The sequence below is a fragment of the Saccopteryx bilineata genome, chromosome 4, assembly GCF_036850765.1.
Source record: "Saccopteryx bilineata isolate mSacBil1 chromosome 4, mSacBil1_pri_phased_curated, whole genome shotgun sequence".
Taxonomy (NCBI): Eukaryota; Metazoa; Chordata; class Mammalia; order Chiroptera; family Emballonuridae; genus Saccopteryx; species Saccopteryx bilineata.
The window spans coordinates 154,790,766-154,817,656 of record NC_089493.1 but is presented as its reverse complement, the minus strand read 5'-3'; the positions used below and the strand labels follow the sequence as shown (position 1 = coordinate 154,817,656).

The 26,891-nt window shown below is 44.5% G+C and overlaps 1 protein-coding gene across 4 annotated transcripts in view; it reads left to right on the top strand.

Moving 5' to 3' along the window:
• The window catches only part of UIMC1 (ubiquitin interaction motif containing 1), a 164,181-nt gene extending 145,635 nt beyond the window's left edge, over window positions 1-18,546 (top strand). For 2 of the 4 annotated variants that reach the window (XM_066272305.1, XM_066272304.1), the window contains exons 9-14: window positions 3,165-3,224; window positions 8,304-8,382; window positions 11,493-11,664; window positions 14,873-14,936; window positions 16,359-16,395; window positions 18,072-18,546. In XM_066272305.1, the coding sequence (XP_066128402.1) occupies window positions 3,165-3,224; window positions 8,304-8,382; window positions 11,493-11,664; window positions 14,873-14,936; window positions 16,359-16,395; window positions 18,072-18,282 (623 nt within the window). In that variant the 3' untranslated portion in view covers window positions 18,283-18,546. The remainder of the gene's footprint in view (window positions 1-3,164; window positions 3,225-8,303; window positions 8,383-11,492; window positions 11,665-14,872; window positions 14,937-16,358; window positions 16,396-18,071) is intronic. The other 2 variants (XM_066272308.1, XM_066272306.1) reach the window with 1 other exon arrangement.
• Window positions 18,547-26,891: the final 8,345 nt, after the last annotated feature.

Genomic DNA, 26,891 nt, shown 5'->3' with positions numbered 1-26,891 from the left:
GACCTGGGTAGGAAAGATGGGGGGGGGGGCTCTTAAATAAAGAGATTAAGGAAGACTTTTTGAATTGATATTTGAATAATCATTCCAGGTAAAGGAATATGTAAAGGCCCTAATGCAAGAATGTGTTTGACGTGTTTCTTAGTGTAGCAGGGAAGCCACAATGAATGAAGTGGGATGAACAACAAGGAAAAATAGGAGAGAGAGAAACAGTGGTCAGTTCACATGGGAATTTTGTACTTTTCTTCTAAATATGATGAAAAGCCCTAGAAGGGATGAGAGCAAAGGAGTGATGTAATCTAACTCTGGCTACTGTGTGGAAAATAGTCTGTTGAGGGACAGGAGCAAAATGTAAAAGGGAACAGACTAAGCAGGAGGCTGTTGCAGTATTCCAGACAAGGTTTAATACTTTCTTGGATAACAGTGTTAGCTGAGAGGTGAAAAAATTGTCAAATTTGGGCTGTATTTTGAAGGTTGACTCTACAGGATTTGGTGTAGTGTAAGAAAGAAAACTTGGGTTATGTTAAGGTTTTGCCCAAGCACCTGGGTTAATGGTGACTCCATTTTTTGAGATTAGAATATACAAGGAACCAGAAGAGCCAAAATATAGTCCTTTTTTTTTTGCCCCCCAGAGACAGAGAGAGGGATAGATAGAGACAGACAGACAGAAATGGAGAGAGAAGCATTAATCATCAATTTTTTTGTTGCGACACCTTAGTTGTTCATTGATTGCTTTCTCATATGTGCCTTGACCATGGGGTTACAGCAGACTGAGTAACCCCTTGCCTGAACCAGCGACCTTGGGTCCAAGCTGGTGAGCTTTGCTCAAACCAGATGAGCCCACGCTCAAGCTGGTAACCTCAGGGTCTTGAACCTGGGTCCTCTGCATCCCAGTCCAACGCTCTATCCACTGCGCCACCATCTGGTCAGGCCAAAATACAATCTTGATAAGAACAAAGCTGAGGGTTCACACTTCCTGATTTTATAACTTGTTAATCAAAACAGTGTGGTACTGACGTAGGATAGATATATAGATCAATGGAATAGAATTGAGAGTCTAGAAGTAAAACTAGACATTTATGCACAATCAGTTTTGACAACAGTATCAGGACAATTCAGTGGGTGAAAAAGTCTTTGAACAAATGTGGCTGGGACAACTGAATATCCACATGCAATAGAAGTGGTACCCCATACCTTATACCATATACAAAACAATGGATCAAAGACCTAAATGTAAGTGCTTAAAGCTATAAAACTCTCTTAGAGGTAAATCTTCCTGACCTTAGATTTGGCAGTGGCTTCTTAGATTCTTAGACACCAAAAGCACCAGCAACATGAAAAAAAGATAGATAAAATGGACTCTATCAAATTTTAAAACTGTTGTGCACCAAAGAACACTATCAAAGTGAAAAGAAAACCTACAGAATGGGAGAAAAATATGTACAAATTATATGTCTGCACAGGTCTAGATTTCAGTATATAAAGAACTTGTACCCCCCCCCAAAAAAGAACTTGTACCATTTAACAACAAAAACATAACCCAGTTAAACCAAAGGAGTTGAACAGACATTTCTCCAAAGATTTACAAATGGCCAACAAGAACATGAAGAGATGATCAACATCATTAGTTATTAGGGAAATACATGTCAAAAGCACAATGAAATTAATACCCTAAACCCACTAGGATATCTATTAAACAAACCTGAAAATAACAAATGTTAGCAAAAATGTGGAGTACATTGTTGGTGAGAATGTGATATGATGCAGCCACAGTGGGAAAAAAAATAATGAAGCACTTACATGTGCTATAACATATGTTAAGTGAAGGAAGCCAGTTACAAAAGCCCACGTGCTGTAGGATTCCATTTATAGGACATGTACAGAATGGGCAAATCCATAGGTACAGAAAGCAGATTAGTGGTTGTCTAAGACTGGAGTTTGGGGGAAAATGGAGACTAATGACTACTAAGAATAAATTGCTTTTTCAGTGAATGAAAATGTTCTAAAGTTGATGGTTCTACAACTCTGTGAATATACTAAAAACCATTGAATTATACTTTGAACTAGTGAATTATATGTAATGGGTGAGTGGTAGCTCGATAAAGTTGTTACATTGAAACAGAAAAGAACAGATGACATCAGAGTCAGAATGTATACTGGAGGTGGGAGGACAGTGCAGGAGATGAGAAATAGCCTCTGGAAGAGTCCAAGAATGAACTGACTATGGAAACATATTAGGGTTGCTAGGCAGTACTGAGGGGCCACTTGAGGTTTGTGGTCTTAAATATAACGTGAGCCCAGTCAGCACTGTTGTGCTGCTTATGTAGGAACATATAATGTTCATATGAACATATAAGGTGGAGGGCTAGATTTAACCAAAACTGGGTTTTGCCAAGGAGTACAAGAAAAATTAAAAATAAGTTAAGAGAATATTTGAAGGAATTGTTCATGTGATTACTGAGATCTAAATAAGGTAAGAAGGAAACTGAGGCCATAACAGGGTAATGGATACTGAAAAGGTGATAGTCTGAAATTAGATGTCCTACAGGCACTGAAGAATTATTGCAGTTAGAGTACTAGAGGGAGAGAGTTGGAAAAGATTGGTGGTGGTGATCAGAGAATGGGACTTCTGAAATTGAGATCTTGCAAGCAGCACAATTATTAACAGGCTCAACCAGGGTTTCTCGTCGGAACCACGGAACACAGAAAATAAACAGATTGTTATCCTACTTTTCTCAAGAATGGTACAAAACTGGTACCAGCCATTCTAGATGCAGAGATTAATTCATCACATACAATAGATGACTTAGGGCATTAGGCTTACTTCCTTCAGAACCCTGCCCGCCTTGAGAAAGGCTGGGAGGGTATGATCATGGGACTAGATGGTCAAGTGGTCAGGAGTACTGGATGGAACATACCTTAGGTTGAAACCTATAAAAGCTGCAACTTCATATGCTTTAGTCTAATACAGTGTATAGATATTGAAATCACCAAGAATGATGGCAGGAGTGGTGAAGAGGAAAACCGTAAGTGATATGTTAAAATTTTCAGTGAATGGCTGGGAAGTGTAGGTGGCTGGTGGGGGGCAGGTGACCAGGAGGATAGGAGATGACTACTACTTCAGGGTGAGATCGCACAAGTAACACAAGATTTGTGCTCCAAACTAGGTTTCCCCAGTAGGCGGGAAGCAAGAACGAGGAGGAAGAGGCCATCTACTTCAACTCCAGGTCAGTAGTACTGTGGTGTAAGGAAGAAGAAACAAGTCAGTACGTACTTGAGAAGGTACAACAAGAGGCGTAGCCTCAGAAGACAACCACAAGAAGGTGAAGAGAACTTTCAGAAGAGTTTGAGAACATTAGGGATCTTGTTGATCACTGACACAAATTCCAGAAGGCAGAGTCATTTTGAGAGTAGGAGTGGGTGTTCAAGTCAGATTAGAAATGTTCCCCCAGATGACAGATCAGAGTTATGTGAGGATTTGAATCTAGGTGATGAGAGATGCCAGAGAGACTTGGATTTCTTGTGCCCAAGTTAAACAGACTTAAGGAATGATAGTATTAGTTCTGGTTATCTCTTAAAGGAACGGTGCTTGCCAATGAAATTGCCTGTAGTGACGGAAATGTTCTATATCTGTGGGGTCAAATGTGGAAGCCAGTAGTCATGTGTGGCTATTGAGCACTTGAAATGTGGCTCATAGGTATGCTGAGGAGCTGAATTTTATATTATATATATATATTTATTACATATATTTATATTATATATATTATATATATACTGCTCACAAAAATTAGGGGATATTTCAAAAATGAATATGAAGCTATTAGTTGTACCCTAGTTTTTGTGAACAGTAATATTTAATTCTAATTAAGATTTAAATTTAAATAGCCACATCTCTCAGAGAATGGTAGATAATTAATGTTAATGATAGCCTTTTTGTTGGGACTGGTTTCTTTCTTTCTTTCTTTTTTTTACAGAGAGAGTCAGAGAGAGGGATAGATAGGGCAGACAGGAATGGAAAGAAATGAGAAGCATCAATCATTAGTTTTTCGTTGGGACACCTTAGTTGTTCATTGATTGCTTTCTCATATGTGCCTTGACTGTGGGGCTACAGCAGACCGAGTACCCCTTGCTCTAGCCAGAGACCTTAGGTCCAAGCTGGTGAGCTTTGCTCAAACCAGATGAGCCTGCGCTCAAGCTGGCAACCTTGGGGTCTCGAACCTGGGTCCTCTGCATCCCAGTCTGACGCTCTATCCACTGCGCCACCGCCTGGTCAGGTGGGACTGGTTTCTTAGGGGAGGCCAGCAGCATTGCAGCAGGCAACATGCAGGTGAAGTGCACCTTCCCTTCTTCTTCTTCTTCCTTTTCTTCCTTTTACAGCCCACTGAGGATGTACCCAGCTGGCGGAAGGGCACTTTTAACAGGAACATATACAAATCTGTGGCCTCCCGCTATTTTCTGCTGAGGTGGTTTTGAGATTGAGGGAGAGAAATTGAGGATGACAAATGTCTGTTCTTTGTATATGTAATTTCTGCTCTCCTCACGGAGCCATTCTTTTCACTTTTATAGGCTCTGTGCTTTTATTTTTGATTGCTTGTCTTTGGATTTTGGAAATAAGTGTACTGATGTTTACATAATATTGATAATTGTTCTGTAATGCTTTGGTTATTTGCTGTCCATTATGTTAGTGCAAATTAGTGTGGGAACCACTTAAGACTAAGACCTAACCCAAATTATAGACAGGCTGGTAAGTGCTTATTCTAAGGATGGGCTTAAATCTTTGGCAAAGATAAGAAATAAGTCTGGAAGAGTAATAAATGACAATTACTATTAGCAACTTAAACGTTTGCTGAGTGTTTTCTGTGGGCTGGCCACTCTAACAACTTATTTGGATTATCTGATGTGATCTTTACCAAAACCCATGAAGGTAGATGCTATATCATCTAATTTTGTAGGTTAGTCAACTAATACTCTTAGAGGTCAAGTTATTTGCCTATGGTGAACAGCTAGTAGAATCCCAATTTATATACCATTTTGTCCAACTCTTTATTCCACTAGGCATTGCTGCTTTCTGGTATCTTAACAGTGCCAAGGCAAGTTCCAAGTACAGCTCCTTAGGGTGTATTCCATTCAGTGGTGTATATAAAGAGCTTAATTAATGATTGTAGACTTACAGGTGGCTCTCTCAGCTCTTAGTGATAGCCCTCCTCTCCTCTATTTTTTTTTACCTTGCCCTGGTCCTTGTTTTTCTGATAGCTGTCCTCAGATTCCATTGTTCTCTTTGGAAATCTTTGGGTGCAAGGGTTTTGGATTTCAGTTTCATGGCTGCAGCCAGGGCTGAAATAGCTATTTCAACCCTCATAAACTGGAGTTGGAGGCTCCTTTAAGGTCAGCTTACACCTTTCTGTTCCTTTGTAGGGGTAGTAGGTTTCAAAGGAAAAAGTTAGCTACAAGTCTCAGTCCCATCTACACTGATCATAGCATTAAATAATAGAATTAGCATGTAGTTCACAGCTGTCTGCTCTCTCCCCTCAGATTCTTTTCCACCTGCCCACTCACTTACCACTTATCACATTTTTTCTTCCCATCCTTTAACCTCTAATTTCTCAGGAGAGGCAGCTTGCTCTTATAGAAGAACATATGCTTCTTTAAAGTCAGACTTGTATTGCCTGACCAGGCGGTGGCGCAGTGGATAGAGCGTTGGACTGGGATGCAGAGGACCCAGGTTCGAGACCCCGAGGTCACCAGCTTAAGCACGAGCTCATCTGGTTTGAGCAAAAGCCCAACAGCTTGAACCCAAGGTCGCTGGCTCCAGCAAGGGGTTACTCGGTCTGCTGAAGGCCCACAGTCAAGGCACATATGAGAGAGCAATCAATGAACAACTAAGGCGTTGCAACACGCAATGAAAAACTAATAATTGATGCTTCTCATCTCTCTCCATTCCTATCTGTCTGCCCTGTCTATCCCTCTCTCTGACTCACTCTCTCTGTAAAAATAAATAAGTTAATTAATTAATTAATTTAAAAAAAAAAAAAAAAAAGAAAGACTTGTATTGCAGTCCCCGGGGTTTGTTGTTGTTGTTGCTGTTGTTTAGCTTTGTGATCTTGATCAGGTTATTTAATATTGTGGCATCTATAAAATACAGGTAATGATATATGCCTTGTAGGGTTTTATTCTAAGGATTAGAAATTATGTTTAGAGAGTCCTTGGTACGCAGTAGGTCCTCATAAAGCAAGAATTCTTTTTTTTCTCCTTGAATCCGTTGCTATGATTTATTTGGCAGGTATTTATTAGCATCTTTTGTGCTTGATTCTGCTGATGATACTGAAGAGACCAAAGTAAAACGGAAAGCCCTGGCCAGAGAGCTTGGTTGGTTAGGGCATTGTCCCAAAGCATAGAGGTTGCCAATTTGATCCCCGGGCAGGACGCATACAGGAACTGCTACATGTTCCTGTGTGTCTCTCTCTCTTTCCTTCCTCTCTCTCTAAAATCAATAAAATAATACTTTAAAAAAACTTAGAATCTCTTAAATTCAGAAAGTTACATGATGTAGAAAGACTGACATACAAGAAAATAACAAATGTGCTATAAGTGCAGTAGAGGTATATAAAGTGCTAGAAGCAATTAATTCTGTTTCCAGCCCTGTCTGTGGAGTGGTTTCCAGGTATTTCTTTTAGAAAAAATGGGGGACAAATGGAAAAAGAGAGGAGAAAAAACAACCTTTAAAGGTTTCTATAATCTGTCAGGTGTCAACCTTTTAAGAATTGATTTCAGTAAGGCACTTGATAAAATCTCTCATGAAGTCCTTGTACATAAGATGGAGAAATGTGGGCTGGCTGATAGAGTAGGAGGAGGATTTGAAGGTGGTTATACAACTATGTCCAGGATGTTTTTCTCCTGCAGTACTTTATTTTTACTTTTAAAATCTCTGGGTTGGAAGGAACATTAGAAATAGATTGCCTACTCTCTATAATCTGATCTCTTTTTCCCTTTTAATTTTTAATTTAACAGTACAGAAAGTATGAAGTGAAAAACATACCTCCTTCCTATTCTAGTCTTCAAGTGTTCCTGTCATCCTCCCAAGAGACAAATACTATTAATAGTTGCTTGTGTGTATGATCTTGTTTTATCATGCACATCTCTTACACTTGGTATTACAGTTATTTTAATGTATGTGCTGTCCCCCTGAATACATTGTAAGGTCTTTAGGAGCAAGAACCCCACCTCTATCTCTTCAAATTACTTGCACACTGAAGATTCTTTTTTTTTTTTTTGGTATTTTTCTGAAGCTGGAAACGGGGAGAGACAGTCCCTCCGGGGCATCGCTCTGCCGCGACCAGAGCCACTCTAGTGCCTGGGGCAGAGGCCAAGGAGCCATCCCCAGCGCCCGGGCCATCTTTGCTACAATGGAGCCTTGGCTGGGGGAGGGGAAGAGAGAGACAGAGAGGAAGGGGGGGGGTGGAGAAGCAAACGGGCACTTCTCCTATGTGCCCTGGCCGGGAATCGAACCCGGGTCCCCCGCACACCAGGCCAACGCTCTACCGCTGAGCCAACCGGCCAGGGCTGAAGATTCTTGATAAATATTTGCTTGATCAAATATTTACAGGAAACTTGGACCAGGGGGAAAAGATAGGCTTCTCTGATAATACCTACAGTTTTCTGTCCTTGGCCATGTCCTTTACAACCATTTTCCCCCAGTGACTTGGATATATTTATAGAAAGTATTCTTGTCACATATGCAGATGACACAGAGGTGGAAAAGTGAGCCGATATCAGATGACAGAATCAAGACTTCAGAGTAACTCCACAGTCTGGAATGTTCACCTGAAAAGAACAGGGACAAATATAAAGTCTTGTATTTAAGGGGCGGAAATACCCAACAACATAGTTACCCAAGTATAGAATTAGGAGACGTCTTGATAATATTCTGTTTGAAGATGATTCGGGAGGGTAGAGGACAAACTTTAATTACCTTTAATCTTAATTTAAGCCAGTCAGAATTTTGATTGGAGAAGTATAAATCTCTCCCGTGGGTGCTGCAGGTTGGGATAATATACAAAAACGTTTCTTGGTATAAAGTAGGTCTTTAGTTCTCGTGGAAAATAGGGGATAGATTTCATTAGCAAATCCAAGTATATCTTGTAGCTGGCAGTTTCAGTCCATACATTACAGGCGTTATTCTCTGCTAGAATGGCAGACGTCTCCCAGTGGAATAGGGTTTTAAACTTTGCTTCTTCATATACACTTTGTCTTTTGGATTCAGAGTCTACTGCTAACAAACAGTTTTTCTTCTTCTTTTTTGTTGAAAGTGTTGACTTGGAGACAAAGAAAAGCCCAGAGCAAGAGTGACAGTGGGACAGCTGCCCAGATTTCCTTGGACACTGAGAAGTAAGTAGGTATGCTGTGTTCAGGGAGCTCTTGTTTAACATACCATTGCTTGGACCAGAAAAAGAGACTGATTCTTGGCTTACCCTGGGTTTCTTTGGCCTGCCAATCACTTTGTTGCTTGGATGCCTGAATTTCTTTTTCTTATTCCAAGTTTATATCACTATATATGGCCTCTATGTATCCCTTTTTATTACTCTAAAATAACCCTGCTATGCACATCACTTCCGCATTACTCTTAGCTTTGGAATCGGAGCATAAGCTAAAACAGTAAGGCTAAATTTCAACATACCAGTTCTATAAAATAGTTTAGGTTATAATGATTTAGTAGAATACAAGAAAACATGTCACATTTATACCAAATTAAGGATGTTGAGTTATGTTACTAATGTCTGCAACTTTTATTTTTTTAACACTACCTGCCAACATAAACTTTATTTCCTATAACTTAAAGTGTGTGTGTATGCATGTGCACATGTACAGATGTGTAATAGTTTCGTATGTCAGGTAATCCCACTGTTTTGGCTGCATGAAACTAATTTTGAAACTAAAATAAAAATTTTTTTCTCTGAAACTTGCATATTGGTGTTTGGTGCTTTTGGGAAGCAGTGAGCTGTTTTGAGATGTAATGATACAGCAGTTGAGTTGGTTGCAGAGGTTGGGCAATATAGAAGACGCCCTTGGGTTGTGGGTTGTAGATTGACAAAGAAAGCACATTCTAGGGGGTTGGGGGGTAGTTGGGTTTGAGTGCTGCCTCCGAAAAGTAAAGACATTACCAACAGTACATTAGAGCATTTAGTGATTAGGCAGGAACGTTTGTCTTTGTAACACAGATTTTAGCGTTGCTGTAAGGCCAGTGGTTGTGGGCATGCAGGTTCACTTTGGATTCGGGCAGATGGTAGAGGTACTATAGAGCGGAGGAGGTTTCGTTTATCAGTCTGGAGACGGTGGACTAGCAAGCAGGCAGGGAAAACTGCTTCTTTCTCTCAGGGCTGACAGCAAAACAGGTGGTGGGGACCCCTTCTCTGTCAAACAATATCAAACACTGGCCCCTCTCAATGGTGGCAGGCAATCTGCAATTTACAATCTGCTACCCTGTGGGCAAACATCTATAGCCTAACATAGACTGTACACACATGGCACTGCCCCGTGCTCATGCACCCATCAGGCAAAGTGCAAGCAAGCCTAACACACTTGTAACACACTTGTTTGCCCAACAGTTGCTTTCCCTAATCCAGTTGAGCCGAGTTGATCACTATTTCCTTTTGGGATCCTACTATCATGTGGACATTGTTCTAGGACTATTAATCATAATGAATTTTGGTAATTTTGCTTTGTTCGTTTTTTGACATTTGTTTCCCTGGCTAGGCTGTTAGCTATTTGAAGGCAGACACTTGCTTCCATTTGTACTTTATTCCTCAGCATCTAATAAAAGGTGTCTGAGACAGCAACAACAATAATAGCTTTGTTGAGCACATAATATTGTGTACCAGCCACTGTGCTAGGTGCTTTATTTACTATATAAATCTCACAATAACTGGTAAGGTAGTTACTATCTTTTTTTTTTTTTTTAACAGATAGAGAGAGGGATAGATAGGGACAGACAGACAGGAACAGAGAGAGATGAGAAGCATCAATCATCAGTTTTTCGTTGTGACACCTTAGTTGTTCATTGATTGCTTTCTCATATGTGCCTTGAACGTGGGCCTTCAGCAGACCGAGTAATCCCTTGCTCGAGCCAGAGACCTTGGGTCCAAGCTGGTGAGCTTTTGCTTGCACCAGATGAGTCCGCGCTCAAACTGGTGACCTTGGGGTCTCGAACCTGGGTCCTTGGCATCCCAGTTTGACGCTCTATCCACTGCGCCATCGCCTGGTCAGGCACTCTCTCTTTTTTTAAATAAAGAAACTAAAGAGAAATTTTAAACTGGTTGAGATCATGTAGTCAGAACTGGCAAAGCATACCTGACTTATGCTCCTTCCCCAGTGCTGCTGTCTGTCACATAGTTGGAGATTAAGAAGAGCTTTTTGCACTAATTGATAAACTCTGAAAGGTACACTGGTCTAGCTTTTCTCATGAGGAAAAGTGTTACTTGCATTTTCCCAGATGCTTAAGTACTTGAGAGACTTACTTATTCTTCTCTTTTAAAGACCTCCAGAGAAGTTCTTTCCTAAAGCTAATCCAAATCTCTGTTGCTGTAGTATGTAATTGAATAGTAACAGCCAGAAAGAGAAGTCTAAGACAGCAAACTTTGGAAAGTTTTCTTTAGCTTCTTAAAACTAAGATGATCTTCTGAGTCAGGCAGACCTGGCCTTCTGTCAATAATTAACTATAGGACCTTGGGGAGAAAAGTACCTCCTTAATAGGGTGGGAAATTAATTGAGAAATTGTGTCTAAAGCATCTTCTACCAGTTTTCACCACAGAGGAAATAATAAATGTTCATTTTCTTCCTTCGTCCCCAATGGTTCCATTTTCACCAATGTCCAATAATCCTTACCTTAAGGACACAATTTCCTCTCTTTCTACTAACGTGACTGTTATAAAAAAAGTTAAAAATAAAGCTGTGTGTATGAAATTATGCAGAGCCTCTGGCAGAACCACATGGTTTTGGTAACTTCCTAGCTGATGTTGCAAGTTGTAGAATTAAGGAAGTCTAGTATGGACAATCTTGATTTACTAATCAGACAAGTTCATCTACCCTGGTAAATTGTCATCTTGATTTAATGTTCTTGGTGCTCCTTTTTCTGTCTAAATTTTAACTTTCCTTAGAAAAAACTACTATACTTAATTTCAGAAGAGTTTGACAGAATATTTTGTCTGAAGAGCAATCAGCATTGTTTGAGATAGTTAGAAGAGCTGATTTTATTACCATCCCACTGCTGCAACAGCAGGGTACCAAGAAGCAGCTAGGGAAGACTACTAATCACTCAGTTCTTTTGATTGTCATCAGATTAGTTTTATTGGCGGTCCTGCTGAGCAGATCTGCATTGGTTGACATATCTCCTCCACAGAATAACTTGGAGACGTAAAAACACAATTTGAGACATATCCAGGAGACCAGTGGCAAAATCAAATCTTAAAACTGCTTTTTCTCCCTTTCTTCTGATTGGCTAGGAATGAGAAATGTTACCTCTGTAAATCCCTGGTTCCATTGCAAGAGTACCAGTGTCACGTAGAGTCCTGTCTCCAGCTGGCAAGGGGTGACCAGGGCGATAGGCCTTCTGAGAGTGGGAGAGTGTATTCAGCTGTGGAGGCGAAGCAGCCGCAGTCACTGAGGAACCCAAAGGTATGTGGGCTGTTTTGGGAAAGGCTACCTGAACCTCCAAGTTCTGTTCTGCATTGTTTTCTCTCCCCTCTGGTCCTCCCTTCCTTTCTTCTGTTTATCTTGAAATAGACTTGTGCTGTTTAAAATTATATTTTTTCATTTAATTAAAAAATAATATCTTATTGTAGAAACTACAGGAAGTTTTTTTTAATGTATGAAGTTATTGAGTGTAAACTATAATTGAAAAAATAAAATTAAAAAGTATGAGGAATTGGGGAAATTATCAAGCATAATTTCTTCCAGTCTTTTTTTTTTTTTTTTTTTTTTTTTTTTTCATTTTTCTGAAGCTGGAAACAGGGAGAGACAGTCAGACAGACTCCCGCATGCGCCCGACCGGGATCCACCCGGCACGCCCACCAGGGGGCGACGCTCTGCCCACCAGGGGCCGATGCTCTGCCCATCCTGGGCGTCGCCATGTTGCGACCCTCCTGGGTGTCGCCATATTGCGACCAGAGCCACTCTAGCGCCTGGGGCAGAGGCCACAGAGCCATCCCCAGCGCCCGGGCCATCTTTTGCTCCAATGGAGCCTTGGCTGGGGGAGGGGAAGAGAGAGACAGAGAGGAAGGCGCGGCGGAGGGATGGAGAAGCAAATGGGCGCTTCTCCTATGTGCCCTGGCCGGGAATCGAACCCGGGTCCTCCGCACGCTAGGCCGACGCTCTATCACTGAGCCAACCGGCCAGGGCCTTTTTGTACTTTTCTGAAGCTGGAAACGGGGAGAGACAGTCAGACAGACTCCTGCAAGCGCCCGACCGGGATCCACCCAGCATGCCCACCAGGGGGCGACGCTCTGCCCACCAGGGGACGATACTCTGCCCCTCTGGGGCATTGCTCTGTCGTGACCATAGCCACTCTAGCGCCTGGGGCAGAGGCCAAGGAGCCATCCCCAGCACCCGGGCCATCTTTGCTCCAATGGAGCCTCGGCTGCGGGAGGGGGAGAGAGACAGAGAGGAAGGAGAGGGGGAGGGGTGGAGAAGCAGATGGGCGCTTCTCCTGTGTGCCCTGGCCAGGAATCGAACCCAGGACTTCTGCACGCCAGGCTGACGCTCTACCACTGAGCCAACCAGCCAGGGCCAGTCTTTTTTTTTTATGCATACTTTTTTTCCTATGGCACTATACTATATATGTATGTGTGCATGTACACTTAACATTGTAGCATAAATATCTTTCGTTTATTTTTAAACTATTTACAATTTTTTATTTATTGATTTTATTTTTTTTAATTATTTTTATTTATTCATTTTTAGAGAAGAGAGAGAGAAGGGGGGGAGGAGCAGGAAGCATCAACTCCCATATGTGCCTTGACCAGGCAAGCCCAGGGTTTTGAACCGGTGACTTTGGCATTCCAGGTTGATGCTTTATCCACTGCGCCACCACAGGTCAGGCTATTTATTGATTTTAGAGAGAGAAAGAGAGATATCGACTTGTTGTTCCATCCACCCATGCATTCATTGATTGATTCCTGCATGTAGCCTGACCCAGGATCAAGCACACAACTTTGGCATGTCAGGATGATGTGCTAAACCTACTGAGCCACTCAGCCAGGGCTAAACTTTTTTTTAAGTGAGAGGAGAGGAAATAGACAGACTCCTACATGTACCCCAACTGGAGTCCACCTGGCAACCCCCGTCTTGGGCCAATGCTCAAATCTACGGAACTATCCTCAGTGCCTGAGGCTGATGCTTGAACCAGCTGAGCCACTGGCTGCCAGAGGGGAAGACAGAGAGAAGGAAGAGAGGGAGGGGAAGTGAAGCAGGTCACTTCATATGTGTGCCCTGTCTAGGAATTGAACCTGGAACATCTGCATACTGGGCCGGCACTCTATCCACTGAGCAAACTGGCCAGGGCCAGGGATAAACTATTTTTAAAAATTACTCTTAATGTTTGTATCACTCAGTCACTTAACCATTCTCATTGTTGGACATTCAGGTTCTTTCCAGTTCTTCTGTATTATTATTACACTGTATTTAAAACATTAATCAGTCTTTGTACTACTATTTCCTTAGAATAGATTTTCTAAAGCGGAACTCTTAGGGCAATGGATATAAACATTTTAAAATCTCATGAAATTGGCCCTGGCCAATTTGCTCAATGGTAGAGTGTCAGCCCGGCATGTGGAAGTCCTGGGTTCTATCCTGGTGAGGGCACACAGGAGAAGTGGTCGTCTGCTTCTCCATCACTCCCCTGCCCTTTCCCTACCCCTTTCTTTCCCCTCAACCCTGTAACCATGGCTCGAATGAGCAGGTTGGCCCCAACACTGAAGATGACTCCATGGCTTCACCTCGGGTGCTAAAAATAGCTTGGTTGCCAAGCAGCAGGCCCAGAGGAGTTTGCCAGGTGGATGCCAGTTGGGTTGCATGTGGGAGTCTGTCTCTCTGCCTCCCTGCCTCTCATTTGATAAGAAAAAAAAAATTTTAAATAAATAAGTAAAATCTCATGAAACTACCAAATTGCTTTCCAAAAAGGTTATTATCTAATCATACCACCACTGCCACTATCTGAAATCAACTCTCTTGAAGGCTTTGTGTGCCTGGCCTTAGGAAGCTGTGGGTCTGGCCCCTGGTCGCTGGGATGATGAATGTGCTTTCTGGGCTTTGTGATTAGAGATTAGGAAGAGCAAGTCTTGGCTAAGGGATCAAAGATAAAGCAGCAGCTCCATATTGTAGGCTTACTCACATAGCAATTACTGTATGCTAAGATGAAGAAGTCATTAACTGTCATAACAGAAGAAAGGGACCCCTGTATGAATGGGTTAGTTTTGTGGTGGTAATTTGGAGTTGGGACTTATAGGTATGTGCTTATACCATAGAGCCAGTTTATTCCTCTGGCATCACTGCCCCTAGAAGTCACCTCAGAACTGTTATCTTCTATGTGAAATTTCTCCGAATCTATCATCGGTCAAAAGCCACTGTTGTTTATTATGATCTTGGTGGAATAATTTGCCTTCTCTTTGCTGTCTGTTCTTGGATAATATTGGCATAAAGATGTATTCTCTTTATCATGGTTTGCTGTTTTAGTTGTGTACCCTCATTTATTAGAAAGCGGAAGATTTCCCTAGAGGTATACCTCCACACCTCTTTCTCTTGGAGACAGGTGTGATCTGGGCTAAGGAATTTTAGATTCTCAGCTGTGAGGTAACCCTCCCTTTTCATTTGTTTTCCTCTGTCACAGGAAAAAGATTGTAATGAAGGCCGACTCCTCAGTCTCTTGGATCAGTCTGAGCACAAGACTGCAGGTAAGGACCCAGGACCAGTTTTCTAAGCTTCTAGCTAAGACCTTACAGAAAAGAACCACTGCCAACTCCCTGTTTGTTGGAGTTATGTAGGTGCACATTTGACCTAAGTAGCTGGTCTTTGAGACTCAGACTAGGTCGTCTCTGTCTACAGAAGATGGAGAGATAGCTTGTCTTATTCATCATGCATTTTGTTTCAGATTTTATAAAGCCTAAACTTTCAGGAATGCCTGTTGATCTGGGAGAAAACATTTCCAATGTCAGGGCAATGATACAAGACCCAAGTACTTTCTTAAGGAACAGGCATGGAGAATCAGAGGTGCCGACGTTACCTCCTCCTGCTAATATTTTATGCTTCATTCCTATGTTACCTTAGCTTAGTATCCCAACCTGTGCTCCTGAAGGATTGCAAGAAGTGACTCTGTCTCTTTGTGCCTAGTGTTAGGGAGCAGTAGAGTAGGTTGGTTACAAGCATTGCATAGAGTTAGTAATATCAACTTCACAGATTGTAAGGGTTATATCTAATAAAGTTCCAAAAATATTCCCTGAAGGGCCCTGGCCGGTTGGCTCAGTGGTAGAGCGTCGGTCTGGCGTGCGGGGGACCCGGGTTCAATTCCCGGCCAGGGCACATAGGAGAAGCGCCCATTTGCTTCTCCATCCCCCCCTCCTTCCTCTCTGTCTCTCTCTTCCCCTCCTGCAGCCAATGCTCCATTGGAGCAAAGATGACCCGGGCGCTGGGGATGGCTCCTTGGTCTCTGCCCCAGGCGCTAGAGTGGCTCTGGTCGAGACAGAGCGACGCCCCGGAGGGGCAGAGCATCGCCCCTGGTGGGTGTGCCAGGTGGATCCCCGTCGGGCGCATGCGGGAGTCTGTCTGACTGTCTCTCCCCATTTCCAGCTTCGGAAAAATACAAAAAACAAAAAAACAACAACAAAAATATTCCCTGGCACAAGTAGACCCTTGATCAGTGTTAGCTGCTATTATTACTGTGATTGTTATTAGCTGCTATTGTTGAAATTTGCTAGATGCAGGTGGAAGAGGAACTTTTGCTTAACCCTTTCTGGTGACTTTTATAAAAAGGCAGCCTCTCTGAGCCCCATGTCCTGTTGCCTCTAGATGAGCAGGTTGTGAGTCTCTGGAGGTGGCAGATTTCCCTTGGAACTCCTTGTTCTTCAAGTCCAGATTTGAAGTGGATTTATTCAGAAGTTGTTCATTCAGAAGTGTTCATCTCAGTACTTCTGCTACTGAGCCTCTAGGATGGCAAACACTCACATTCCATTGGTCTGGGAGTTGGGGGGCTGGGTTACCTGGATGAGCCTGATGAAAAGCAGTGCCAAGAACACAGGAAGCACATAATCAGTGAGGAGCGGTATGATTACAGCACTACTAACAGCGTTACTGCTTTTTCTCTCCTCTCACTGATGCAGAGATAAAGACCAAGTCTACAGAAACGGTGGCCTTCAGGTGAATTGGGGTGTGCATTGAAGTGTGGCTGTCAGCAGTTGTAGAAAAGTGCTGGCCTGGTCCTGGGTTCTGTGTATAGTGTGATATACACAGAAGGTAGAAATCACTCTGGGGCCCTGGCCGGTTGGCTCAGCAGTAGAGTATCAGCGAGTGGAAGTCCCAGGTTTGATTCTCGGTTAAGCTACACTGGAAAAGTGACCATCTGTTTCTCCACCCCTCCCCCTCCCCCCTCTCTCTCTTTCTCTCTCTCTCTCCCTCCTTCCCTCTCTCCCTCTCTCCTTCTCTCCCTCTCTCCCTCTCCTCCTCAGCCGTGGCTCGAATTTTGGCCCTGAGTCTGAGGATGACTCTTTGGCCTTGCCTCAGGTGCTGAAATAGCTCTGTTCAGAGCAATGGAGCAGCAGGCCCCAGATGGGCAGATTATTGCCCTCTAGTGGGCTTGCTGGGTGAATCCCGGTTGGGGTGCATGCAGGAGTCTTTCTGTCTTCCTGCCTCTCACTTAATAAAAATGAAAAAAGGAAGGAAGGGAGGGAGGGAGGGAGGGAAAGAAGGGAGAGAGGGAGGAAGGGAGGAAGGGAGGAAGGAAATCACTCTGGGAACTGTTTGACCTCTGTATACCTCCAAGACCTTTGCATATCTTGAATAAGAATTGGGTGATAGCTCAGTTCACTTACAGTATAAAAAGAAGCAGAGCAAAAGCTATTTCTTACTCCTGTCTACCTCTATCCCTCCCACCCCCACCCTGGTCTTCGGGCTTGGATTTAAGAAGTTTGGAATTTGGGTTTGAACCCTCATTCTCTTACTGCCCAACTGTGTGACGTTAGGTATATGGTTTACCCAGTGTCCTTATCTGTAAAAGGGGAATTGTTGGGCAGATAAAATGTATTATGCTCACTTTGTTAAAAATGGTGCTGCCCACGAGGAGGCCGTTGCCCAGGTGATATTAATGTGTGTTGGGGGGCAGGCAGGATCGTTGTAGCCTGGGGCTTGGTTTTGGGATTAAGCCTTTCCCACCCTTTTTGATGTGGGGCGGTACAATCCAATCATGCCTCAGAGAAGAGACTGTATTAGAGACTTCCCTATTTTGTATATTGGATTAAAGGTTTGGATTTCTACACTATAAAATGGGGGCAGAACGAGAGCTTGCTCTCTTGGTTCCTGGGATGATTAGCATGAGAGAGCAGAGGGAGCAGAGCAGAGAGCAGAAAGAGGCCATGTGGCCAGGAGAAGCAGCCAAGATGGCGGAGTGCTGAGTGAGATGCCAGTTTGTGCAGAGTTTGTATCTGGGATAAGGAAGGAGATGGGGAACTGAGGAGAATAAGGCTGGTGAGCTAAAAACCTTTGATTCTAGGAAACTCGGATAAAATCAGTAGCTTTGTGAGCACTGAATGTGAATGAATGGGTTTTGGAGCCCAGTGTGTATTTTTACTTGCCCGCCGGGTGCAAGCTAGAATTAAAGAAAATGGCCTATCAGTTTTTGGCTCTGTTGTTTCTTTACCGACTGTCCGAATCCAATGCGAACCTGCATGGGCCGGGCTGCTGTGATGGCAGCCCTGGCCGTGGCTGCTGGTTTTACAGGAATAATAGTACTTATCTGGTTGGATGATTACAAAGATTATGTGAACTAAGCTCATTAGCAGGTACATATTGAATTCTGAATTTTTTTCTCCTTTTTCTAGGGTAAACTCACCAGGGATGGAAGAAGCAGGCTACAGCAGAGAGATGCAGAGTCTCCTTGCACCTCTTGACTTAAAGGAGTCTCCCTTCAAGTCTTCTGTTTCCATTTCAGAAGCCACAGATTGCTTAGTGGACTTTAAAAAGCAGTTTACTGTTCAGCCAGGTAGCCGGACACGGTCCAAAGCAGGCAGAGGAAGAAGAAGAAAATCCTGAATTTCTAGGATCCGAAGGTTGACAAAACCATTAGCAATAGGGGCAAGTTATGTTCATTAAGTCTTAGTGGTCCCCAGCTCATTGTTGGATGTGTGTTGGCCCTGCCGTTTCTACCACCAGCACCCACTCAGCATTCTGGTTTTTATTTTCTATACTCTGTCCAGACACCTGTGTACAGTGTTCTGTTTTATAACAGCCTGTTTGAATTTACTTATAGTTAAGAGAAAATTTAAATATATTTATCTATGTTTGTATGAAACCTTATTTCAATGAAATGGAGGTCTTCCATTTTTCCTCTGTGTTACGGGGTTTGGTGGGGATATTTTAATTGTGGAGCTAGTACTCAGACTCATAAATTACATGTTTCTGAATGAAAGCTTGCACTGGCCTTTGATATTACTGCCTATATTCACTGAATGTGTAGTGCACAATTCCAAACACTGATTATTCCCATGACCTTTTCTGACATCCATTCTTCAAGGTGCCACAGCATTGAGACACACCACTTGTTCTGCTGTCCTCCCACTCAGTGACCTGTTGCCTCCTCTCGTTGCCTAACCCAGTTAGGAATTCCCAGCCAGAGCCATTCTCCTAAGGAATGTGTCCATGAACATTCTGTTTTTAGTTAGTGCCTATGTGTTGGTCAAATGAGTTTGTAAATATGATATATGTGTTTGCTCAGTCGGAGGATGGTGGGCCATCCTATTTATTGGTGTCTCACCAAGACAGGCAAACCACAAAAGAAGACAAGGGAAAAGCAGAAAACCAGCTTTTCCCATGAAGGGCAAGGGATCAGGGAAGCCCCTGCAATTGTGATAGCAGGAACTGTGTGTGCCAGCTCCTGGTCTGTCCCACTTTATAGTGTAGAAAACCAAAAACCCCTAATCCAATATACAAACAAGGAAGTCTCTGATACAAAGCCACTTATCCGAGGCATAATTGGATTCCTCATGAGAGTGCACCACCCAGATCATACAATCAGTCAAGGGTGTGGGGAAAAGCCCAGTCTCAAAACCAAACCCTAGGCTACAACGACCCTGCGTGCCCACAGTCCGTCCCCCATACCCAACACAAACCACAAGCGAGCAAACACATATATCATATTTACAAACTCATTTGACCAACATTCCACCCTTTTTGCTCGCTTTACAATCTAAACCACAGGTATCTTCCATGAAGGTCACTGTGCAAGGAGTGGGATACATTGCATAAACAGAGATAGTACAAATACAGCAATAGGATTAACAGATCAAAAGCTATGGACGAAATGAGAGAGCTGTCAGCGGCACCAAGAGAGGCAAATCTTTTCCCTCTGGCAGAATACAGGCCAGAGTTTTGTCTGCAGAAAGCACCGTAGCTGGCACCAGAGGCCGCCCTGAGCGGGCATACCAAACCTTATTGGCCAATACACCAGCATCTGCTGGTTCTATGTGTAGTAAAATAGGAGAACTCATTATTGGCCATAAAGAAATTACAAAGGTGCCCTTCAAAATGCTATCCCCTTGAGCACTCAAGGGATAATACACTTCTACCTTAGGTGGCCAGGTGCTGGTTGCCCAAGGAGTTAACTGGAGGTCCACCTCTAACCCCTTTCCCCATGGCGCCAACAAGGCCACCCATCTCAGATGGGGGGCCTGTATAGTCCAGGGCCAAGTCCATTGAAGCCGTTGTCCTTTAAGAAGGGCTGTTGGGGCAGGCAAGAGCACGTTGCCCTGCTGTCCGAAACCTGGCTTGAGTAACATGTCCTTGGTGCGTATCTGCAACTGAATGGGAGCAGCTGTCCGATGCAGGAGGGCCTCTACTGGAGCTGGGCTTCCCCATCGAGGTCGCTCATTCAAAATCCGAAGTACTGTCCATAAGCGCGTGTCCATCCAGTAAGAGAGCCGGTGCCCCCCTCCTGTCGCAGTCCCTGCTTTAAGAGTCCATTATACCGCTCAGTGATACCAGCAGCCTGGGGGTGGTAGGGAACATGATACTTCCAGTCCACCCCCAGCTTTTGAGCCCATTGCCTCACCATTGAACCAGTGAAGTGGGTACCATTGTCACTTTCAAGGACCAGTGGTCGCCCGTATGCAGCACTCAGAGCCTGTATGACTGCCCTCTGGTCAGGGTTATGAGCAGGATAAGCAGCAAGCAGCCCGGTGGCAGTATCTACACAAGTGACTGCATACTGGTACCCTTCTGACTTTGGTAAGGGTCCAATGATGTCTATCTGCTATAGTGTCAGTGGAACATGACCCCTCTGGATCTGTCCAGGTGACAGTAGTGGTCTCCGAGGGTGCTCCTTGGAACATACTGCACATTGCTCACAGGCTGCAAGTACCTCTGCATAGGACACAGGCAAGTTCCAAGCCTTAACCGTAGCCCACATAGTTTTCTGTCCTGCATGGAGCAGGCGCCGGTGGAGCCACTGTGCCACATCACCTGCAGGTGCAGTCTCCAACCATCGCACCCTTGCCAACGTATCTGCCTCATCATTCCCAGGATGGGCTAGAGGGGCATGCCCTGTGACATGATATACTGTCACCTGCTTCTGGTGTCCTATTTCCCATAAGTCCTGCCACATGGCCTGACCCCATAGTGGATGGTGCATTACCATCCACTGGTTAATGTGCCAAGTAGCAATCCAAAGGGTCAGTCCACGATAGACAGCCCAACTGTCAGTACAGATCACCAGAGGTGAAGGTTCATTATGGGCAACTAGCCAAACAGCTCTTAATTCTGCCCATTGGCTGCTTTGGCCTGTACCCGTGTCCATCCAAATAGTCTCAGTGGCCGAATGGAAGGCGATAGCTGTCCATTTGGCAGGTTGGCCCCTGCTGGAACCATCAGTATACCAGGCATCTTCGGGGATGGGCACCCGCCCCTCCTGGTAGGGACTGACCTCAGGTTCTGCCTCCTGAGCCCCAGTTGCACCTGACTCTAAGGTCGCATAGGTGACTGGACCCAAGACTTCCTGCAGTTCTGCCCTCAATGGGCTCGTGCTAAGAGCACAGCGTTGTTGCAGATAGGCACCCCACTTGGCCAGGGTAGACATTTGGGCCATACCACTACGTGGTTTAGTTGCCCAATCTCTCACCCATCCAGCTATAGGGTATGTTGTTTTGACTGTAACTGGTGTTGTGGTTGTAATACTCTCAATTGCCAGGAGGGCAGCATACACAGCTGCCAGCTGCTTCTCTACTAATGAGTAACGAACTTCAGCACCTTTCCACAATTGGGACCAAAATCCAATAGGTTGCCGTTAAGCGCTCTGTCCACTGCCACAAGCCCCATCCAAACCCCTCCGAGATTACATGAACATCCAGCTCACAGGGCCTGGCAGGATCAAACACATTCAAGGCCTGTGCCACCTTGACAGCTCTCTTAGCAGCTGCAAATGAACCTTGCGCCTGCTCAGTCCAATCCCAGCGAACCCCCTTTCGAATAAGGTTGTACAAGGGGCGTAGTAACTGAGCCAAATGCGGTATAAATGCTCACCAATACCCCAACAAACCTAAGAATTCCTGTAACTTTTACCGTAGTGGGCACGGGGTATGCTTGAATCTTATCTATAACTGCGTCAGGGATAACCTTTGTCTTACCCGACCAGACAACTCCCAAGAATTTAACAGATAACCCAGGTCCTTGTAATTTGTTCTCGTTAACTGCCCAGCCACATGCTTTCAAATGGGATAGCAGGGTAGGGACTGCTTGCTCCAATTCTGAAAGAGAATCACTAGTTAGCATAATATCAATATAATGGTACATGCGGACTACCTCTGGCTGTTTCCATTTAGCCAGGTCAGCAGCCACCAGCCCATGGCACAAGGTGGGGCTATGCAAATAGCCCTGAGGTAACACTGTAAAGATCCATTGTCTCCCTTCCCAACTGAAGGCAAATTGGTCTTGACTCTCTGCGGCTATATCAATAGAGAAAAAAGCATTGGCCAAGTCTGCCACAAAGTGGTATGTCCCCAACTCATGGCTTAGCCGATCCATCATGTTAGCTATCGAGGGAACAGCAGCGTACAAAGGGGGAACAACTTTATTAAGTTCTCTGTAATCTGTCATTCTCCAGGTTCCATCTGCTTTGCACACAGGCCATACTGGGGAGTTGTAAGGACTGTGTGCTGGCCGGATGATCCCCACCTTTTCTAGTTCAAGGATTGTCCCTGTGACTTCTTCATAACCAACTGGCAGGCGGTACTGCTTGGTGTTAGTCACACACCGAGGGACGGGTAATTGCAAAGGGGAATGTGACACGTGTCCCCGCAATACGGCCTTCACAACCCTGATCTGCAGCCGGAACTCCCCAGCTGTAGTTTCCAACCACAGTCCTTGCAAGACATCTACCCCCAAAATATATTCAGGAATAGGAGATACATACACCTTATATGGCTTAGGAGGCAGTCTCCCTATCCCCAATGGAATAGTTATTGGCTTCACTTGAACAGTTTGGCCCCCATAACCGTCAATGGCCACTGGGGTCCCAGCAAACTGCTCTGGGTTTCCATAGAGAAGGGAACATTCTGCACCTGTATCCACCAAGGCCAACACCCGTTAGACGGGTCCCTCGGCCTTTTTCCTATTCAAACTGGTACAATGGGTCTTGGGAGTTCTCCTCTCCCTCGGCCGTCTCTATCATATAATCTTGTAACCGAGCTGTGCGCGCACCAAACGTTTTATTGGTAGCTGCTGGGGCCTTTCGTCTCAGTGGCTGGAACTTCTGTTCTGGTTTAAGCTACCGCCAAAACTCCAAAAGAATTTTATTAGACTGGCCATCCAATTTCCCCTTATCTGCTCCAGCCGCAATCAAGTCTACCCACATCTGCGTTCAGGTAACCTAAAGGCCCGTTTCCCTTGTTAGCTGGGGGGGAAACATAGGCAGCAGCCCTCACTGCTTTATGATCCCGAGCGGCCTCGACGGGGAAGCCCAGCTCCAGTAGAGACCCTCCTGCATCGGACAGCTGCTCCCATTCAGTTGCAGATACACACCAAGGACATGTTACTCAAGCCAGGTTTCGGACAGCAGGGCAACGTGCTCTTGCCTGCCCCAACAGCCCTTCTTAAAGGACAACGGCTTCAATGGACTTGGCCCTGGACTATACAGGCCCCCCATCTGAGATGGGTGGCCTTGTTGGCACCATGGGGAAAGGGGTTAGAGGTGGACCTCCAGTTAACTCCTTGGGCAACCAGCACCTGGCCACCTAAGGTAGAAGTGTATTATCCCTTGAGTGCTCAAGGGGACAGCATTTTGAAGGGCACCTTTGTAATTTCTTTATGGCCAATAATGAGTTCTCCTATTTTACTACACATAGAACCAGCAGATGCTGGTGTATTGGCCAATAAGGTTTGGTATGCCCGCTCAGGGCGGCCTCTGGTGCCAGCTACGGTGCTTTCTGCAGACAAAACTCTGGCCTGTATTCTGCCAGAGGGAAAAGATTTGCCTCTCTTGGTGCCGCTGACAGCTCTCTCATTTCATCCATAGCTTTTGATCTGTTAATCCTATTGCTGTATTTGTACTATCTCTGTTTATGCAATGTATCCCACTCCTTGCACAGTGACCTTCATGGAAGATACCTGTGGTTTAGATTGTAAAGCGAGCAAAAAGGGTGGAATGTTGGTCAAATGAGTTTGTAAATATGATATATGTGTTTGCTCGCTTGTGGTTTGTGTTGGGTATGGGGGACGGACTGTGGGCACGCAGGGTCGTTGTAGCCTAGGGTTTGGTTTTGAGACTGGGCTTTTCCCCACACCCTTGACTGATTGTATGATCTGGGTGGTGCACTCTCATGAGGAATCCAATTATGCCTCGGATAAGTGGCTTTGTATCAGAGACTTCCTTGTTTGTATATTGGATTAGGGGTTTTTGGTTTTCTACACTATAAAGTGGGACAGACCAGGAGCTGGCACACACAGTTCCTGCTATCACAATTGCAGGGGCTTCCCTGATCCCTTGCCCTTCATGGGAAAAGCTGGTTTTCTGCTTTTCCCTTGTCTTCTTTTGTGGTTTGCCTGTCTTGGTGAGACACCAATAAATAGGATGGCCCACCATCCTCCGACTCTGCCATTTCTTTATCGTCTGCCCGAATCCAATGGGAACCTGCATGTGAATGGCCACGATGGCGGTTCCTGGCCTTACACTATGCAATTATTCTTTCTGCCTAGATTAACCAGTGGTGATGCCAGGCACATTCATCTGTTAAAACTGCTTGGTTTTCTTGCTGTCAGAGGTCATAGCAGCGACAGGAAATAGGTCCTGGTTCAGTACATTAGTAGAAAATACACATTCTCAACCACATTGGCCAGGAGCTTCCAGAGCAGAAAAGAGGTGTGCTGTATATCCTCAGTGCACAGACAGTCATGAGAGGGTGTCGAAGGGCAAAAGAAACTACTGGAGGAAGATGATCAAACAAGGATGTTAGGAAAGCTCGCTTTGCCCAAACTGATGTGAAGACATAATGAGACTATGGGAGGTGGTTACTGAGCAGGAAAAGATCCTGGGACAGGATCTACAAGGACACTCCTAACTTCTGAGATATCAAGTCCAAAGTTACCTTTTCCTTTATTTTAAAGTGAAAATGAGGTGTATGTTAGACTGGGGAGTTGAGAGATGGCTAGGTTGGAAGACACTGCTTCCTGCCTGGGCACCTTGCACACAGGGTCTGAGTTGGAAGGCAGATGGCAGGCTCACTGCCTGTTCCTCTCGTGTCTTGCTGTTGGATGGCACTGACATTGAGGCCAGCATCACATAAGTAATACCAATTATTTTTTGAGCAGTTACTATGGTTCAGCAATGTATGTACTTTCATTTAATCTTTACAGCCAGCAATCTTGTGAGGTAGGTATTATCCTCTCCAGTTTTCATATGAGGAAACAAAGGCTGAGAAGAACAAATAAAGCCATTTTTTTGTCCATGGCAATGACACTGCAGTGCTCCTCTTTATTCCTAAAGAAAATGCTTTATTTAGACTCTAGTGTTGATTATTTTCCTGTTTTCCTTATCATAAAAATTAATTTATCAAGCCCTGGCTGATTGGTTCAGTGGTAGAGCATTGGCCCAGCCTGTGGATGTCCCAGTTTTGATTTCTGATCAGGGCACACAGGAGAAGCGACTATCTGCTTCTCCACACCTCCTCCTCTCCTTTCTCTCTCTCACTCTTTTTCTCTCTTCTCCCACAGCCATGGCTCAGTTGGAGTGAGATGGCCCTGGGCACTGAGGATGGCTCCATGGCCTTACCTCAGTTACTAAAATAGCTCGGTTGCTGAGCAATGGAGCAGTGGTCCCAGATGGACAGAGCATTGTCCCATAGGGGGCTTGCTGAGTGGATCCCAGTCAGGGCGTATTCGGGAGTCTGTCTCTCTGCCTCCCTGCTTCTCACTTAAGGGAAAAAAGAAAACTAGTTTATTGGTTAATTTCATCAGCTTGACTCACTAGTCTTCTCATTAAATAACAATTTATTGGAGGTAGAGCTCTGTAAACAGGATAGTATGTTATCTCTGCCTGAAGATAAGAAAGGGGAAAGGGCTGATTCTATAAAGTGAATTATTTAGCTTAAAATTGAGCAGTCTACTTAGAACATGGGTCATTGGCAGATAGTTGGAGGATGATGTAGATAAGCAGGACCAGGAATAATGAGCTATTTGTTAGCTGATGGGGAGTCAAGGGGAAACAGCCACCTCCCCAGTTCCCTCTCCCCACCCCACTGTCTGGTAAAGACTGCTTGCTGGTCTTATCACCACTCCACTGACAGTGGTCCCGTCGGAGGGGCATTGCTGAAACGGTGAAGAGATGAAGTGCAGAGAGCATCTGTCACATCAACCCGAATCTAGACCACTGCTTCTGATACAGGTTAAGCTCTCTGAGGTCTAGTTTCCTTGTCCATGAAATGGGAAAAATCATACTTACAGGATTTTCAGCATTAAGATAATGTATTTAAGGCATAGTGTCTGTCACATAGAAGATAATGAAGAATAGCCGCAGCTGTTACTAACATGATGCTAGTTTTCTGTCATGAGCAGCATTACAGTGAGTAACCGAAAAGCCAGATACAGAGGTGGGTTGCAAATACAGAAAGAAACAGTTCTTAGAGGAGCGAGCCCTCTATCTTAGCTCCATTAACTACCCACTCCTGGGCATTTAGAACTCTCTTACTGGTGGGTTTTTTGCTTCTTCCAAGATAGGAAGCAGCTGTTCTGCTGGTGTTGCCAATGTGTGGAGATCTAGGAAGCTCCATGAACTTCACAGGTGATTGCTGTAAGTTGGGAAAGAGAAAGGGACTTCTCTGTGTTAGGCATTGTGGTGGTTATTTCCGTTCATCCCTACGATAGCCCTCTACCAGAGGTAGTGCCTTGCCCATTTCCCCTGGGCATTCACTACTCTAGTATGTAGCCCACTGCTCCTGTTGCAAGAATTAATGCCTCTGCCACAGCACTTCTTTAGGCTGGGACACAGGCTAGAGGTGCCTGGGTAATTGGGGCTCTTGAAGCAGCCCTCGGCCAGTGAAGATGGAAGTTAGAGGATAAATACCCCAGCTTCCTCACCTTTCAGGTGGGTGAATTCTCTCCAGTTCCCTCTCTAGAGCAGTAATTTGATTACATGCCCTCTGTGGACTTTCTTCTCTTTC